The 18915-nt window shown below is 41.9% G+C and overlaps 2 protein-coding genes across 2 annotated transcripts in view; one reads left to right on the top strand and one right to left on the bottom strand.

The window, feature by feature from the left end:
* The window catches only part of scrn3 (secernin 3), an 18647-nt gene extending 13376 nt beyond the window's left edge, over positions 1-5271 (bottom strand). The window contains exons 1-2 of the mRNA XM_078403970.1: positions 4823-5271; positions 1865-2039 (exon numbers count right to left, since the gene is read on the bottom strand). Coding sequence (XP_078260096.1) covers positions 1865-2038 — 174 coding nt within the window. The 5' untranslated portion in view covers position 2039; positions 4823-5271. The remainder of the gene's footprint in view (positions 1-1864; positions 2040-4822) is intronic.
* Positions 4956-18915, top strand: part of cirsr (corepressor of RBPJ and splicing regulator) — a 27809-nt gene continuing 13849 nt past the window's right edge. The window contains exons 1-6 of the mRNA XM_078403971.1: positions 4956-5145; positions 8367-8461; positions 12742-12815; positions 12973-12983; positions 13078-13136; positions 14011-14059. Of these exons, the coding sequence (XP_078260097.1) occupies positions 5074-5145; positions 8367-8461; positions 12742-12815; positions 12973-12983; positions 13078-13136; positions 14011-14059 (360 nt within the window). The 5' untranslated portion in view covers positions 4956-5073. The remainder of the gene's footprint in view (positions 5146-8366; positions 8462-12741; positions 12816-12972; positions 12984-13077; positions 13137-14010; positions 14060-18915) is intronic.

Raw genomic sequence — 18915 nt, 5'->3', positions numbered from 1 at the left:
GCTTTTGTACCTTCTTTGAATCCAGCAGTGAAAATACTGAAATATTTGACTTGTGAAAATTACCTTGCCTCATGTTTTTGTGCTTTTGTCTTTTTTGTCACATTGTAGTTATGTTTTTTTTAAATTTATTTTTATTTATTTATTTGTTTGTTTTTGTTTGTTTGTTTTCATGATTATGTAGGGAAGGGGAGGGGTGGGGTTTACTGTTGTTGTTATATGCACTGTAATCAATTAAATTAAAAATTAAAAAAATAAACATTAAAAATAAAAATAAAGATTTGTTCAGAGAATTCAGTCCAATGATATCTACATTTTAATGTTGGATAGAAAGGAGGGTGATCCATAAAACCTTTGTGTGATATGTAAATGCAATATGTGAGCATCATTCTCAAAATCCCAAATATATTTACACCGACCATTTGATAAATGGTCTCTGCAGTATTCAAATGCATACCAAGTTTCTGTATGAAACTCCAGTATATGATCATGCAAAAGGCAAGTCCTGCTCAGTTCAATTCAGAGGGAAAATGGAGAAAGTAGATAGTTGATCATGTTAAGAGTTAGCAAGTTGATGCAGGATTCTGAAATTTAGGAGTTATTAAAACTGGTTAAGATTTAAATAATGTTGGATAAATATAATGGAGTCACAAGAGACTGCAAATGCTGTAATCTTGAGCAAAAAACTTCTGGAGCAACTCAGCAGGTCATGTGGGGAATTCTCCACAGATGCTGCCTGACCTGCTGAGTTCATCCTTCGGTTTGGAGTAATACAAAGTGGATTGTGTCACAATGAAGGTGGTCCTGAACAATACTGCAACCATGTCCAGTGTACACTAGAAATATTGGTATTGGTTTATTATTGTCGCATGTACTAAAAGTACAGTGAATAGCTTTTGTTTGCCTGTCTATCCAGTCAAATCAAATCATATTATTCAGGAGTACAATCAAGCCATACACAAGTACAACTAATAGTGCAAAGTGCAAAAAGTCAGAGTACAGAATATAGTTTTACAGTATAGCATTACAGTTAGAGAAGAAATACAAGATCTGCAATGAGGTAGGTTGAAAAATTGGGACTATACCCTATCTTTTGGGAAGACCATTCAGTAGTTTGGTAGCAGCAGGAAAGAAGCTGTTCCTAAATTTGGTGGTAAGTGCTTTCAAGATTTTGTATCTTCTGCCCAACAGGTAAGGGGAGAGGAGGGGTGTGAATGGGATCGGAAAGGTCTTTGATTATGTTGGCTGCTTTCCCGTGACAGCATGTTGTGGATGGAGTCCATAGTAGAGAGGATGGTCTGGGTGATGGACTGGACTACATCTCTAACTCTATGCAATATCTTAAGGTCTTCGGCAGAGCTGTTCCAAAACCAAGCTATATACTTTCTATGGTGCTTCTTCATAAGTTATTAAGAGTCATTGGAGACATGTCAAACTTCCTTAAGTCTCCTGAGAAAGTAGAGGTGTTGGTGTGCTTTTTTAAAAAAATGGTGGCTTCAATGTGGTTGGTCCAGGACAAATTGTTGGTAATATTTATACCAAGGAATTTGAATCGCTTGACCACTTCCAATTTAGCACCACTGATGCTGATCAGTGAGGGGGTGGTCAAGTGCACTCTCATAATTTTGTCCAGATTAAAGGAGATGTCGGACTACCAGTGGTGGACCTGTGTTGTTAAGGTCAAATAACTGTGGCTGAACATAATTTGGTGACATTCTGTAAAGTGAGAAATCGATGTATGTTTTATTAATCCTTTAACATACATACTTCTTTATTTTAATAAATGCAATTTTTGCTTTACTTAGTAAAATCATGGAGGCATTGACCTAATACTGAATTCAAATTTTATAGGAAAAGATACTCTTACCTCCACCTTATCTCCTTGTTGATAAGTTGCTGCAGAGAAGAAAACAACTTCCTGGACTTCATCCGAAGGCCTGTCTGAGTTTTTTCCAAAAATGATCAGATTATTGATTGTTGCTGGAGGCAAAGCCACAAATGTGTCACAAGACTTTGGAGGACATTTGGTTCTTAAAGCCATACTGGGGAAGTAAAAGATAAAAATAACAAGTAAATGCGTGTTGTTAAAAGCAAAAAAAACCCCAAAGATTTTGTTTCCAGTGAAAGAATCAATTAGGGTTCTGAATTCACATAAAAAAATTTCATTGATATGATACATGGGATTCATATCATTTGAATGCGATGTATCATTCCCAGAGTAATTTCTACAATATACTGTAGAAAAAACAACAGGTTAAACTTTAAAATAACCTAGCAGTGAACACTAATGGAGGAACACTTCAACAACTGGCTGCTTTATTCATTCACAATTTGGCTGTGAAATTCAGCTCAGTACCATTTATTTTGGTTACTATGAGCTCTGAATTGCTTCCAACGTGGCAAATGATAAACGCACCTAAATCTATAACCGAGTTGTACTGGACACAATATTGGAAAAAGTAGTGTGTTGTTCTGAACCCCACTAGAAATATAAATAATAAGCAGACTGTGATGCCTTTCACTATGTGTCTCAATTACAATACAATACAATATATTTTATTGCCATTGTACAAGTACAACGAGATTGAGAATGTACTTCCATACTGATGCTATCAAATATATAAATAAATCACGGCGAAAATGAAAACAACAAAGGGGGGGGGGGAAGAAAAAAAGGGGGAACAAGGTAAAGTGCACAATTCAATGCCAACACTGCCCATTTGGAACTTAACAGTCCAACCAACATCTCTTAATCTCAAAAAAACATACGAAGTGCTGGAGTAACTCAGTAAGGTCAGGCATTATCTCTGGAGAACATGGATAGGTGAAGTTCTGGGTCAGGACCCTTCTTCAGACTGGTGTGGGGCAGGACAAAGCCTGGCAAGTGATAGATTAATACAGGTGAGGGGGGTTTTGGATAGGCAGATGGTTGGATAAATTCTCTTGTGAAATCGCATTCAGTTGTTGGAAGGACCCACAAACAGAGCTATTTAAGAGGATTGTCAATTAATTTCAACTTAATTGCTCAAAGATTTCTACTCGCTTTTAATAATTAAAAAAGACTAATACCACCATGTGTGGCAATAGCAAAGGGTACCGTGGATAAACCACCTCAGTTTTAAGGATGTATCAGAAATCTTGTCTGAAAATGAAGAGAATAAAGAGATAAGAAATTCAAGATTATTTGCTAAATTTATCCCACCATTTAAGTTCATATTTTAAAAACCTAAATAATTATTTAAAAAATAAACTTGCCTGAATTAAAGTCCATGTGATGCACACAGTTGAGGGCAAAAACAATTACAAATTTGATTGGCAGAAAAGTACTGGATGCGAAAAGGTACACCCCGAGTAAAATCTCACATCACTAAGGCCAATGCCCTTCAGTGTTAAGAATCAATGAAGAATTTAAATACTTATTTGGTTTATGAAAATAAATACTCCAAGTTGAGCTGTATAGTTCAAATTCCTTTCCTACATGCTTAACTTGCAAATGTTAAATTTGCCCACAATTGATGTTACACAAATCAATGCATAGTGAATGGATTATCGGTTTTGAATATGGATATTATGTTCACTACTTTGCATTTTTAATAGTAAATTGCATATTTAAGGATTGAAAAATTGTGGTCATAGCCAGTGAACCATCTCCTTTTTGATATCTTTCAATTGCCTAGACCTTAATATAAATATTGTTGGGGGTTGAAGAACTGAATTCTATTCATTCTTCAGAACTAATTCCCTTTCTGCAATTACTCATTCTCCTCAGGTACATCTACGTAGTCACTTCCATCATCAGTTGTCAGAAATGACAGGCGGTACCTATTTAAAATATGCCCCATGCCTTTTCATAGAGCAACCTTCCAGCATTCATATAACAAAATAATGCAAGGAGACAGAGCATGAGATATTCTCTTCATGAGAAGAGAATATGGAACTCTAAGCTGGGAGTTCATATATCAGGCAGGTTTTTTTGTGCCTTCATCTGGGAAGACTGATGCAAAGTATTTTTAACTCTTCCATCATTTCCATATTCATTTCTTGCCTGTAAGGACCCCACACTTAACCTTATTTGTATTTTCATTTTTTTAATGTACTTCTGAAAGTTCTCACTGATAGTGTGTTCCATGCCCAGTAGGGCTTCTTTGCTATTTTGTTGATCTTTTCCCCAGACTGCCTCATTACCGAGGCATACACACATTTAAACACGGATTTGCAAGGAATAGAGGGATATGAGGGATATAGAGGGCAGGCACATACGAGTTGGTCTTAGCGTCATGTTTGGCACAGACATTGTGGACCTGTTCTTGTGTTCTGTTCTATGTGCTTGTCTCTTGAGATCAGGACTGAACCCAGGTTACTGAAGCAGAAATTCTTCTAACTGTGCCACAATATACAATTGAAAAAAAAATAATGTCAGGAAGTAACAATGCAGTTGGGTTTTTTTTTACACTGAAATAGTTAAAAAGACGGGCTGAATGGTTGTGCTCTGTGCTATAGGATTTTATAATTCCAGAAATAACTTTATCACTGCAGAGCTATTTTAACCTTGGTGTATGTTTTTAGCCTACGCATGTTTTGTCATTTATGGGCTATTGGAGCTGCAGCCTGCACTCATCCAGGCAACTGAAAAATATTTCAAGACACTCCTATCAAAGGTCATTCATGTTGATTCATTTCCTGGACTGTCAAATTAATGGAATTGGGAAATAGTTAAACCACCTCTCTGCTGAATCACAGTCCAATCGAACCAACAGTTGAAATTCGGGTTTTGTCACACATATGGGTTAAAGCTAATGCTTGGAAATGTTTCCTTTCGGTTTACCTGCTGGCAATGATGTGTCGGCTGCGCTGGATGAAGCCCAGGGTTTGGAGTAGTGACGGGCGCAGTTGTTGATCAGCGGCCCTTCATAGGCCGCGCCAGGCCGCGCCGCCCCGCCCCGCCGGTGATCCTGGCCCCGTGGGCGGCTGGGATTTGTAGTCTCAACGCCCGGCTCTGCGGGAACCCGAACCCGAACCCGTTCCCGCTCCCGCTCCCAACCGCTCGTCTCGGTCGCGAAGCAGCACTGGTCAGCCATGGGGAAGTCGTTCGCCAACTTCATGTGTAAGAAGGATTTCCATCCGGCCTCCAAGTCCAACATCAAGAAGGTAAGCGGGCGAGTGGTGGGCCGCGGGGCCGAGGGGCCGAGGGGCCGCGGGGCCGAGGGGCCGCGGGGCCGAGGGGCCGCGGGGCCGAGGGGCCGCGGGGCCGAGGGGCCGCGGGGCCGCCGGGCCCCGGAGCAGCGCCGTCCTCTCCCAGCCCGTTGTGTTAGTGGCCGGGCGGAGGAATGACGCCCCCCCCCCCCCACACAGCCTGATCTGTTTACACACAGCAATGGGCCTTGACAGATTTCTGTGTTGCTTCAAATAAAAACATTTACCGTATTCACATAGTAAATTTGAGAAATTTGGACTATTAAAGTTTATGGAGGATAAATAATATATTGGTTGTAAAAGTGGATTTTAGCATCATTCTGCAAACCAGACGTCGACTTCGGTCTGAAGAAAGGTCCTGAATCGAAATGTCGCTTCTCCATTCGCTCCACAGAAGCTGCCTGACCTGTTGTGTTTTACCTTGAATTAGGCCGTTCTGTAGTTTTACAAATGCTAGGGTATTGCCCGATTCACCTCCACCACAATGTGGACATTGGGTTCTGCCTCTGGAACTGGTACACTAAAATGCTACGGCATATTTCCTACATTCTGTATTGTCCTTTTTTGTTCTACCTATTGTACTTGAGTTTGACTTTATTGTATTTATATATTATGTATGGTATTATCTGATTTGATTGGATAGCATGCAAAAGTAAGCTTTTCACTGTACCTCGGTACAGATGACAATAATCACAATTTTCACTGTACCTCGGTACAGATGACAAAGATGACAATCTATTCCCTAGCGTTTGAGGCCCTCTGAAAGGGCGCTGTAAACTGTTTATCTATGTGTTGTTAGGTTTGTGTGCTATTGTATGTTCTTTTTTAGTACCTGCACTGATGTACAGCACTTTGGTCAACTTGGGTTGAGTTTAAATTTGCTATACAAATAAAATTGACTTGACATGACGTGAAACTGTCCACTAGCCTGTGTTTACATTTGCAGAACCTCACAAATTATCAATTTCCCGCCCCTATTGGGTCACCTCCTGCCCCCTCTGACATAATCTACAGTTGCTCACATTAGTCACCTCAAAACTCTCAAATCTGCGGAGACGTAAGTCATCCTCAATCCTACGGGAAGAAATATTTAGGATGCTGATCAGTGGGACTGAATGTGAAACAAAAACATAGAGTTAATGATGTAATAGTGAAGGAGAAAATTTGATCAATCGGCTTTTTCTTGGAATTTTATAACAAAAAGTGGTTCTGAAAATATTTCCAACCACCTATATTAAATTTATAAGTTTGAAACTATTTGAATTAATCATTCGATTTTCTTTTGAGGTTGAAATTAGTTGTTAAACTGTCTTACAATCCTTACTCAAGCAAAATACAGTGCTGGAAGAACTCAGCGGTTCAAGGAGCATCTGTGGAAACTGGACAGGCGATGTATTGGGTTAGGACCCTTCATCAGACTGATTGGAGTAGTGGGAGAAAACTGGAAAAGGGAGGTGGGGACAGAAGCCTGGCAGATTTTGATCCTTGCTCATTGATAGCCTTTAACTGACAAAGTTAAGATCCCTACCTTAAGGGTTTTAGTGCAGAATGTTCGAGATGCCCAACAGCTACTTGTATTTATAGCACCTTTAATATAGGCAGTGGTTTTGCTGGAGAGTTATCAAATAACAATTGACACCACGGTACTGAAGGGGAGATGGGGCAGATGTCCAAAAATTTGTTCAAAGAGATTGGTTTTAAGGAGCATCTTTAAAGGAGAAAAAAAAGATATTACAGTTGAGGGAGGGAATTCCACACATAATTTCTGAATGATTAAATTTGGGAAGAGTTAAAAAGGTCAGGAACATTGACATTTAGGATTGGAGCATATTGAAGAGTGGTGAGACCGTAGATGTAAAAACAATACCAAGAATCTTTAGATTAAGGTATTGCAAATAATGGGAGTTAATCTTGTGATAGATCTATTTATGCAGATCCTAAGAAATTCATCCTGCTGTGAAAATTGCATTGATGCAGTAAGTATGAGAAAGTATTTGGGATCAACTGGATGGAGAGGAAAGAAGAGCTTAACATATGCCGTTTGGCCCTCTTGAGGATCATAATATGAATCAAGCTTGTCACAAATACAACAATCCGTTATTACCATCTACCTAACCGCAGTAAGGTGCTACATATTCATATTCATTTGACCATGCATATGAATTCAAAATATACCAGAACCCACCATGATATTTACTAAACCTATATAAGAACGTCACTTTTAAAATGTTCTTCCAGCAGCAATTAATTTACTCTGCTATATAATTGACAGATACCATGACAAATTATTTAAAATCATCTCTATTTTAATACATGCAAGGAGTTGTTTCTCCCTATTTTTGAAACCTTTTAAAACTCGGACCCTTTTATTCCAAATTGTTTCTCGGATCCTCACCTTGTCTCTTCTTTAACCCCAACATTAATAGCAGTGCAGGCGGTCATCCAGGTGTTAGTCTGTAATTTCTTGTCTTCAGCATTGGATTTGTTTTTCTTGCTCCCTCTCTTCTTTAATGATCATCAGCAAAACCAATATATTTGACTAAGCTTTTAGTTGCCCTACCCAATTTCTTGCTGTTTCATTGCTGTCTATGGATTTATTTGTGAATTTGTAAAAATTGTTTTAAAGTTTTTCCAACATTAAAGGAACAATTTAGATGGCAATTGCATTTTGGCATTCGGTATACATTTACATTTTTAGACTGACTACATTAGAATAATAGTAAGAGACAATGCATTTGTGATAAATATTATCTAATTTTAGTTGGTGGCTGTCTTTCTCAATTCAGCTGTGCTTAAGCATTTTTAGTCTTTGTAAAACTTACTTTGTGCATATATTGCATTACCTGCGGCGACTTTAGTTCATTTGGTATAGAACTTGACTTGGGATTGTAGCTGCAACTCCCAATGTATAACATTGTGCACAAAGAATTATGCTGACATTCCAATATACTCCTGAGGGGAAGCTGCAGTGTAATTAATATAGTACTGCCTTTGATTGAGATGTTAATCAAACTTTTGTCTGGTTTCTGTTGGATGTAAAATCTGATAAATAGAAAACTTCCCGAACTCTGTTAGATCCTATTTCCCCCTTTTATCCCTGTTTTAAAAGACTCAAAAATAGCCATTCAATGTCAGCAATGATTTAATGACTAAGTTTATATGCATCTTATTTTGAGGTTTGGATGGCAGAACAAAAAATATCATATGAAAAAAAGAAACAAGAAGAACTAATGCAGCAGTATGTAAAAGAGCAAGAAGTATACGATAACAGGTATGAAATTGTATTCAATTTGATATATTTTGTCAAATTTCAAATAAATTCATTTTTATGCTCGTTTTGCATGATAAATTTTCCATCTCTGTTCCGTACGTGCACGCACCTTTTGTGCTTGTCGACAATTTGATACATGACTCAAGGGTTTTGTTTTCTTCTGTTCAGTGATCACCAAAGAGAAACCTCGAATACATATTGAAATGGACTGTGCACTTTTTCAATGCAGGTGTGTTTAAGCCCCATTAACTAAACTGAATTTCTTTCATATAAAATAGACCTAGCACAAACAGATGACAAGACACATCCTCCCTGTAGTAGAATTCAGCTTCTATCTGCCTTCCCATATCTATATAATCTCAGGGTTGTAACCTGTGGTTTAGATTGGTCCAAATATACCAACCCACTAGAAAAGGACACAAAGTGCTGGAGTAACTGTGGGTCAGGCAGCATCTCTGGAGAACATTTTCGTTTTGAGGATGTGACCCTTCAGATTGAATGTCAGGGAGAGAGGGGGAGGAGCTGGAAGAGAGGAGGGACATGACAAAGGTGTTAGGTGGATACAGATGGGTGGGGGGGGGGGGGGGGGGTAGTGATGATAGGCAGATGATTGACCAAAGGCCAGAGATGAAATGATAGTAGGTGTGAGATAAAAGGATTGAAGAGCAACCTACTAGAGATGTGTCCCAAGTAATAAAGAAGAACTGAGCATTCTGTTTTATTAAAAATATGTTGAGTGTTCTTCTGAAGGAATAAATTGCACTGATGCATTTAATGTTCCATTGCCAGAGAGGTGGTTCAGCAGTAGTTTATTCAAAACGAGTAATAAACCCTGGATGCTGGAAATCTAAAATAAATGCTTGACTGCACAGTAGCGCAGCTAGTAGTGCTTTTGCCACAGCTCCAGTGATCCAGCTTCAAATCTGGTGCTATCTGTGTGAACTTTGGACTTCTTGCCCCTGCATGTAGATGAGTGGTAGAATCCAGGGGGAGTTGATGGCAGTGTGAGAACCTGGGTCACAGGAGATGTGAGGCATTAACGGTACTAGCTGCACCACTGTGAGATCAACCATTTATTTTAGATTTATATTATTGATGTCCTCATTCTTTAGGAAATGGGGGTTCCCCTCTTCCATTATAGATGAGGCTCTCACTAGGGTCTCCTCGATATCCCGCAGCTCCGCTCTTGCCCCCCCAACCCCCATTCGCAACAAGGACAGAGTCCCCCTTCCACCCCATCAGCAGTCGCATACAGCATATCATCCTCCAACTAACGTCACTTCTAACGGGATCCCACTACTGGCCACATCTTCCCATCTCCATCCCATTTTGCTTCCGGCAGAGTCCGTTCCCTCGCAACTCCCTGGTCAATTTGTCCCTTCCCACCCAAACTACCCCCTTCCCAGGTACTTTCCCCTGCAACCGCAGGAGATGTAACACCTGTCCCTTTATCTCCCCCCTCCTCTTCATCCAAAGACCCCGACAGTCTTTTCAGGTGAGGCAGAGGTTCACCTGCACCTCCTCCAACCTCATCTATTGCATCCGCTGCTCTAGATGTCAACTCATCTATATCGGCGAAACCAAGCGCAGGCTCGGCGATCGCTTCGCTGAACACCTGCGCTCGGTCCGCATTAACGCCACTGATCTCCCGGTGGCCCAGCACTTCAACTCCCCCTCCCATTCCCAGTCTGACCTCTCTGTCATGGGCCTCCTCCAGTGCCATAGTGAGGCCCGCCGGAAATTGGAGGAGCAGCACCTCATATTTCGCCTGGGCAGTTTGCGGCCCGGTGGTATGAACGTTGACTTCTCCAACTTCAGATAGCTCCTCTGTCCCTCCCTTCCCCTCCTCCTTCCCAGATCTCCCTCTATCTTCCTGTCTCCACCTATATCCTTCCTTTGTCCCACCCCCGACATCAGTCTGAAGAAGGGTCTCGACCCGAAACGTCACCCATTCCTTCTCTCCCGAGATGCTGCCTGACCTGCTGAGTTACTCCAGCATTTTGTGAATAAATCGATTTGTACCAGCATCTGCAGTTATTTTCTTATATTCCGCTGTTCCAGGTGTCAACTTCTGTACATCGGCAAGACCAAGCGCAGGCTCAGCGATCGTTTCGCTGAACACCTCCGCTCAGGCCGCCTCAACCTACCTGATCTCCTGGTTGCTCAGCACTTTAACTCCCCCTCCCATTCCCAATCTGACCTGTCTGTCCTGGGCCGCCTCCATTGTCAGAATGAGACCCAGCGCAAATTGGAGGAACAGCACCTCATATTTCGCTTGGGGACCTTACACCCCAGTGGTATGAACATTGACCTCTAACTTCAAATAGCCCTTGCTTTCCTCTGTCTCCATCCCCTCCCCCATCCCAGTTCTTCCACCAGTTTTACTGTCTCCGACTACATTCTATCTCTGGTCCGGCCCACTCCCCTGACATCAATCTGAAGAAGGGTCTTGACCCGAAACCTCACCCATTCCTCCTCTCCAGAAATGCTGCCTGTCCCGCTGAGTTACTCCAGCATTTTGTGTCTACCTTCGATTTAAACCAGCATCTGCAGTTCTTTCTTACACATTTATTTTGGATTTCCAACATCCATGATATTTTACTTGTTTTGAATAAAGGCTTAATTACTGCTGAACCACCCCCCTGGCATTGGAAAGTGGCATTAATGTGGAAGGGTACTTGATAGTCAGCACAGACCTGGTGGGCTGAATGGCCTGATTTCATGCTGTGTGACTTTACACAAGATGTTTGAAATTCTCAAATCAGGCAGCATAAATGGAAAGGGGATCAGATTTACAATTTCACGTCGGTGACCTGTCATCAGCAGAGTTCAAGTTAAAATGTTACATCTTTTTCCTGAGAAGTATAAAGTTTATAATTTGATAACAAGAATGAGAAAAGAGAATATAGATGAAAATGCACAATTCTAAAAAGATAACAAGAACAGGCTTTGGGTATTTGTGCAATGGTAATTAAAAAAAGCAAGGCAGATTGGGAGAGTGATTAAGCTTTTATTGAATCCTGGACTTTATAAACAGAGGCATTGAATATCAGAGCAAGGAAGTTGTGAAGCACTGATAAAGCCTTAACTGCAATGAGGATTCACAAGGATGTTACCAAAAATACAAGTGTCTCTATTTAAATATCTTCTTTTGAGAACATTGGACGATGACCTATTGTAGTGGCATCCGTCCATCTGCGAGAGATGATGGTGCGGCTTGGTGTTGTCCTGCTTGGAGAGGGGGATTTTTCATCTGTGGTTACATCTCACTGTGCCCGCCAAGGATGAAGTGTCCTCTCCATTTGATTTGGCCGCAGGTAAATGGGAATACAAACCTGCCCAGCATCTGCATTCCCCTCTCGACCTGATAGGCTGATTCCAGAGGAACGCCGTGGCTGCTACGTCTGGGGCCTACTCGGTTGCAGGAGTTGCCGGAAGGCAGACACATGAGGGGTCAGCCGACCGTCTTTAGGGACTCCAGCTCCGGTGCCTTTGGCTCTCCTGAGCCTTACCCACAAGCGGGGTGCTATTTAACCCATAGTTGGGACCTGGTTGATGGACGTCAGGACATGTCCACATGCCGTTGGGCCTGCACGTTGCATCTCTGGGGGCCAGAGTTCCTCCGAGATCCCCGTGCAGTTCAGCCTGGGACTGAAGGTGGCCCCTGTTGCCATAAGGAGGCACTGCGAGAGTCTTGATGATGTAGAGGTTATGGACTGGCAGGGGGAGGCTTATGCACTCGGCTACCTTTTTTGCAAAAATTGCTAGCCAGCGGATTCTGGATTTATATCAGGGCACTTGACACGTGCAACACCCTGTGGCTTGTGCCACCAACACACACAGTGACCTATAAGTGTTCTTTAAAATGATACAAGTCTTTGATACAGAGGGAATATCCTCAAATATGGGGAAGGGAATAGTCATTAGTCTAAGATACCATGATATGCACAGGAAATATGAGATGAGTCCCAAAGAGGGGTGAGAATTTAGAACTCGCTACCCCAGGAAATGATTGAAGCAAATAATATTGATGCATTTAGGGGGAGGTTGGATAAGCATTTGACGGAGAAAGGAATAAAAGTTTTAGATTTAATTGAGGGGGATGAGAGTAACCTTGAGTGGACCATAAATGCCAAAATGGATGAGTTGGGCTAATGACCTGTGTGTCAGTGTAATTCAATGTAAATAAACAGATGTCTAAAAAGCGATCTAGAAATGATTCTGTGCTCTGGTGATTTCAAATTCAATTTAAAAGTTTCCAAATTGATTTTTTTTTTCAGGTTACTTATGGGGGATGAACGTGTAAAGAATGGGCTTAACTTTATGTACGAGGCACCTCCAGGAGCAAAGACTGGTAAGGTTTGATTTGTTTTAAAATGCTTCACAAGTTTCTTGAGAGAGACCGTACCATCTCATCCTTGCTTTTTGGTTTTTAAACTTTATTTTCACTGTGGAGTACTGAAAGCTAACTTAAGTTTCCTTTATTTTTCTTCTAATGATTCACAATCAAGAGAATAAAGAGGTAAGGAAATCGAGGTTTTATGGATTTACCCAGTTGTTTAAGTTGGTACTAGTTTTTATTAATGTAGTCTGAGCTAAAATCTGATTGATTGCAGGCAGAAGAAGGCGAGACCGAATACAAGTTTGAATGGCAGAAAGTCGCTCCACGAGAAAAGTAAGTACAATCTTTCATTACAAAAAATGTGTGTGGCTCGCACCCCTCAGTTTTAAAGATGTAACAAGAATCTAATTTTTTTTTGTGAGAGGAAATGCTAAAAATTAACCTATACAGTCCAAGTTCCTTTCAAGTGCTGAAGAATCAAAATCTTCTTGTTCACATAAAAAATGTAAAAGAAGAAAATAATTCCCATCTTACAGCATTTCACTATTATTGACCTATTTAAGACCATAAGCTGAATTTGGCCATTCTGCCCATTGACATTCAATCATGGTTGATCTATTTTTTCTTCTCAACCCCATTCTCCTGCCTTCTCCCTGAAACCTTTGATGTCCTTACTAATGAAGAGCCTATTAATCTCTGCTTTAAAAATACCCAAAGACTTTCAATGACTGAATAATCATGGGCCAGCATCTAGGGATACGTGTAATTATTTGTTTCATTTAAATTTTGTGGCATTTGGGATAACCAGAAAATGGAGTAGTCCTTCAGTGCAACTACCACACATTTTAGAACATTACTTAGCTATTACCTTAAGAGTATTACATTTGTGTATCCCCTAATCGGAACATTTCCTAGCTTGCTGATGACTGAGGGTTATAGATGGTTTTCAAAACAACACGATATTTCTTTTAAATTGCAACATTGACCTAAAATTAGGAACCCTTCATGGGTGAAGCAAATTTGCAGCATACATATAGTTCATGTTGTCCTCGTGTTGTATTCCAGCAACCTTTTCCATGTGGGCTGTTTGCTTTCTTCAATAAAAAGTATTTCGGGAATAGAAGTAAATTTTTCCAAAAAATTACTATAAGAAGAGCAAAACTGTAAATCGATATGTTAAATGTCCTTTTTTTTAAATTGATACCAGATATGCCAAGGATGATATGAACATTAGGGATCAACCTTTTGGAATCCAGGTGTGTATAAACTACACTCATCAATCACAAAAATAACACTAATTACCATTAAATGAGATGAAGCGTAAATGATGGTAATTCAGACTCTGTGTATATGACAGTACATACTTCGCACTGGCTAATTTATTAAATATTCATCTTTTGGATGTGTGTATCACTGGTTGGAGCAGTATTTAATGTCCATCCTTAATTTGCTTTGAGAATATGGTAGGCCATTATCTTAAACATTTGCACCTTATCTGGTGAAGATTTTTCCATAATACTGTTGGATATTGGGTTTTTGGATTTGTGCTCAGTGATGATAAAAGAATAGTTATACATATCCAGGCTAAGAAGATATGTGATTTGAAGTTGGACTAGCTGCTGCTGGTGTTCCAATGCACCTGCTATCCTTTTTCTTTTTTTGTGGGAGGTAATATCAATACAGCCTAAGTGAACAACAGCAATGCAATTTGTAGATAGTAATCACTGCATCCATGGAGTACCAGTGGTGGAATGAATCAGCAGAATGACTGTCAGATAGATTAAAGATCAAGCTGGCTCCTTTGTCCCGGATAATAATAATAATAATAATACATTTTATTTATATAGCGCTTTTCATATACTCAAAGACGCTTTACAGAGATTTTGAGAACATAGGGGAAATGAATAAATAGATAAATAAATAAATAAATAAATGAACAGAGAAAGGAGACAGAAGGTGAGGTGACCTTCAGTGGTTGAAGGCAGTACTGAACAGGTGAGACTTCAGCGATGTTTTGAATGTGGTGAGTGTGGGGGAGTCTCTAACGGTTTGGGGTAGTGAGTTCCATAGGGTGGGAGCAGCGATGGAGAAAGCCCTGTCCCCCCAGGATCTGAGTTTAGTCCGGATGTGGGGGGATAGGAGATTGGCAGCGGCAGAGCGGAGGGTGCAGGTGGGAGTGTGCCTGTGGAGGAGGTCGGTCAGGTAGGATGGGGCCAGGTTATGGAGGGCTTTGTAGGTTATGAGGAGGATTTTGTACTGGATTCTTCTGGGGGATGGGGAGCCAGTGGAGTTTATAAAGGACGGGGGTGATATGGTCACGGATCGAGGTGTGTGTGAGTAGACGGGCAGCGGTTTTGAATGTATTGAAGTTTATTGATGATTTTTGAGGGTGCGCCATAGAGGAGGCTGTTGCAGTAGTCCAGACGGGAGGTGATGAAGGCGTGGATGAGGGTTTCTGCAGCTGTGGAGGAGAGGGATGGACGGAGACGGGCAATGTTTTTGAGGTGGAAGAAGGCTGTCTTTGTGATGTGTTTGATGTGTTTGTCGAAGGAGAGGGTTTGATCAAGGATGATTCCAAGATTCCGGATGTGAGGTGAGGTGGATACTGGGAGACCATCAATGTTGAGGATGAAGTTTTGGGTGGATTTGGTGAGCATTTTTGGACCAATGATGATGATTTCAGATTTGTTGCAATTGAGTTTGAGGAAGTTTGATTGAAGCCAAGATTTTATTTCAGTAATGCAGTTTGTCAGTGTAGAGTGTGTGGTGGAGGAGATTGACTTGGTGGAGATGAGGAGCTGGATATCATCGGCGAAGCAGTGGAAGTTGAGACCATGACGGCGGATTAATTGACCAAGGGGGAACAGGTAGAGGATGAAGAGGAGGGGGCCAAGGACTGAGCCTTGGGGGACACCTTGGGGGAGGGGAACGGTGGGGGATTTACAGTTGTTAATGGAGATGAACTGGTGTCTGTCAGAGAGGTAAGATTTGAACCAGGATAGGGCTGTGCCGGTGATGTTAAGGGAGGTTTCAAGTCGGGTGAGAAGAATGGAGTGATTTATGATGTCAAAGGCGGCGCTGAGGTCAAGTAGGATGAGGATGTTGAGGTTGCCAGCGTCGGAGGAGAGGAGAATGTCGTTTGTGATTTTGAGGAGCGCAGTTTCAGTACAGTGGTTTGAGCGGAATCCGGATTGGAAAGTTTCATACAGGTTATTGGTAGAGAGGTGGTATTTGAGTTGGGAAACTACAGCACGTTCCAAAACTTTGGACAGAAAGGGTAGGTTGGAGATTGGTCTGAAGTTGTTTGGGGTGTCAGGGTTTAGACCAGGTTTTTTCAGAATGGGGGTGACAGCAGCGATTTTGAGGGATGGCGGGACGATGCCAGTGGACAGGGAGGAGTTTATTGTTGCAGTGATAAGTGGAGAGAGAGCAGGAAGGCAGGCCTTGACAAAGCTGGAGGGGATGGGGTCCAGAGAGCAGGTGGCAGTTTTTATTCCTGTGAAGAGGTCAGAGAGGTCGGTGGTGGAGATTGGGGAGAACTGAGGCAGGGGCTGACAGGATAAGGGGGGGCAGGTGGTTTGAGGAGGAGCAGGTGCGTTGGTGGTTAAGGTGCTGTAGATGTTGTCTATTTTGCTTTGGAAGAATGAAAGGAAAGTGGTGCATTTGTCAACTGTGAATGATTGGGAGATGGTGTCCAGGGGGCTGAGGAGTTTGTTTATTGTAGAGAAGAGTGTTTTGGGGTTTCCGGAGCCAGAGTGAATTATTTGAGAGTAGTAGGTGGAGTGGGCATGGGAGAGGGCATCTTTATAGTGCTGTATGTGGTTTTTGTAGGCTTGGGAGTGAATTGTGAGACCTGTTTTGTTGCGGAGTCTTTCAAGTTGGCGGGCATGAGTTTTCATCACGCGGAGTTCAGGGGTAAACCAGGGAGCAGAGTGGGTGAAGGAAACTGTTTTGGTTTTTATAGGTGCAAGCTGGTCGAGGCAGGAGGAGAGAGTGCGGTTGTAGTAGTCAGTGAGGTCAGAGGGGCTGTGGAGGTCAACGAAGGGAGAGGCGGACATTATTTCAGAGAGGGAGGATGAGAGCGAGGTAGGTGAAACAGAGTTCAGCTTGCGGAAGTTTATTTTTCGTTTTTGCTTTGGAGCTGGGGTGGGAATGTTGACAGACATGGTGATGGCTAAGTGATCAGAGAGGGTGGGGTCGGAGCCAGAGAGGTGATGTAGATTTAGTCCAGTGGAGCAGACAAGGTCCAGAATGTGCCCACGGTTATGGGTGGGAAAATTTACGTGTTGAGTGAGGTTAAAGCAGTTGAGTATTTCAGTGAAGTCAGCGGTTATTGTGGAGTCAGTGGAGTCCATGTGGATGTTGAAATCACCGAGGAGGAGGATTGAGGGGGAGAGAGAACAGAACTGGGTCAGAAAGTCAGAGAAGTCAGAAAGGAATGATGGGTGTGGTTTGGGAGGGCGGTAGACAACTGCCATGACTAATTTTGTGTGGCCAGAGAGTTTGAAAGCCAGGTGTTCAAATGACGGAGCAGATGAGATGGAGATGAGGTTGATCTTGAAGTCCTGTCGGTGAATTACGGCAATCCCACCACCTCGGCCTTCCGAGCGTGGTTTATTGATGTAGGAGTATCCGTTGGGTGTAGTGAGGTTGAGTGAGAGGTAATCCAGAGGTTGTTGCCAGGTTTCTGTCAGACAGTGTTGCTTCCTGAGTGTTGATGGGGCTCCACTCATCCAGGCAAGTGAGCAGAATTCCATGATTGGGGATATAAGGAGATGAACCACTCCTAGCCGAATATCCAACATCTGACCTCCTGTTTTAGATGGACTATATAAGTGGCTGGTCAACGGCGAAACTGCACACCTTCTCGTCCATACCCAGCAGGATGATGTCAGTGAGGGACTCAGTGATGTGATGCATTTTAATATCAAGAGTAGATGTTTTTACTCTCTTGTTAAAGATGACCTTTGCCTGATACTATTGTGGCATAATTGTTTCTTGGACTGTCCCTGAATGTTGTCTAGGTCATGCTGCATATTCATGGACTGCTTCATTTGGTGAAGAGTAAACAACCCTGTTTCACGATGTGGGGAGTTTTTGACGAAGCAGTTGAAATTGTTTGAACTCTGGCCATGATTCATTAGAATTCAAATTAAATTCCATTTCCTAAAGGTGGTCGAGCAATTTTCTTTGTAATGTCATTCATTAGTTTTTTTTACTTAATGTTTTTGAAAGCATTGTATTGCCCAATATGAGCCAAAACTTGCTTGGAAACATGAAAAAAAAGTTCCAATAGTCACCATTAAGCGTTCTAAATACATATGAAGTTGCTGAATCCACAACTGTCTCTAAGGCACTAAACCTCGGAAAACACATCTACTAAAGGGCGGCACGGTAGCGCAGCGGTAGAGTTGCTGCTTTACAGCGAATGCAGCGCCGGAGACTCAGGTTCGATCCTGACTACGGGTGCTGCACTGTAAGGAGTTTGTACGTTCTCCCCGTGACCTGCGTGGGTTTTCTCCGAGATCTTCGGTTTCCTCCCACACTCCAAAGACGTACAGGTATGTAGGTTAATTGGCTGGGTAAATGTAAAAATTGTCCCTAGTGGGTGTAGGATAGTGTTAATGTACAGGGATCGCTGGGCGGCACGGACTTGGTGGGCCGAAAAGGCCAGTTTCCGGCTGTATATATATGATATGATATGATAAACCATGCACATTGTAAAAAAAAAAGAGAATTGTGTTTTCCTTAATCTGCTTCTTGTTCAGTTGTCTAATTTTTTAATGTTTTTGGTTTTACTTGCTTCTCATTCCTGCTCTAAATTATTGGCCAACAATTTGATAAGCTGATCCAAAATTAGATGTTTTGCTCAAAGGCTAAAGACAGGACTCTGCAGGTCTGCTTGCGTGTATTAAATTAATGCAGGCTTCATAGAGTTATACAGTGTGGAAACAGGCCCTTCGGCCCAACCCGCTCACACTGGCCAACAATGTTCCAGCTACCCTAGCTTGGTCCATAACCCTCCAAACCTGTCCTATCCATGTACCTGTCCAACTGTTTCTTAAACGATGGGATAGTCCCAGCTTCAACTACCTCCTCTGGCAGCTTGTTC

This window comes from Rhinoraja longicauda, chromosome 8 (genome assembly GCF_053455715.1).
Source record: "Rhinoraja longicauda isolate Sanriku21f chromosome 8, sRhiLon1.1, whole genome shotgun sequence".
In the NCBI taxonomy this organism is placed as follows: Eukaryota; Metazoa; Chordata; class Chondrichthyes; order Rajiformes; family Arhynchobatidae; genus Rhinoraja; species Rhinoraja longicauda.
The sequence above is the reverse complement of the archived record's forward strand: the minus strand, read 5'-3'. Positions and strand labels throughout refer to the sequence as shown.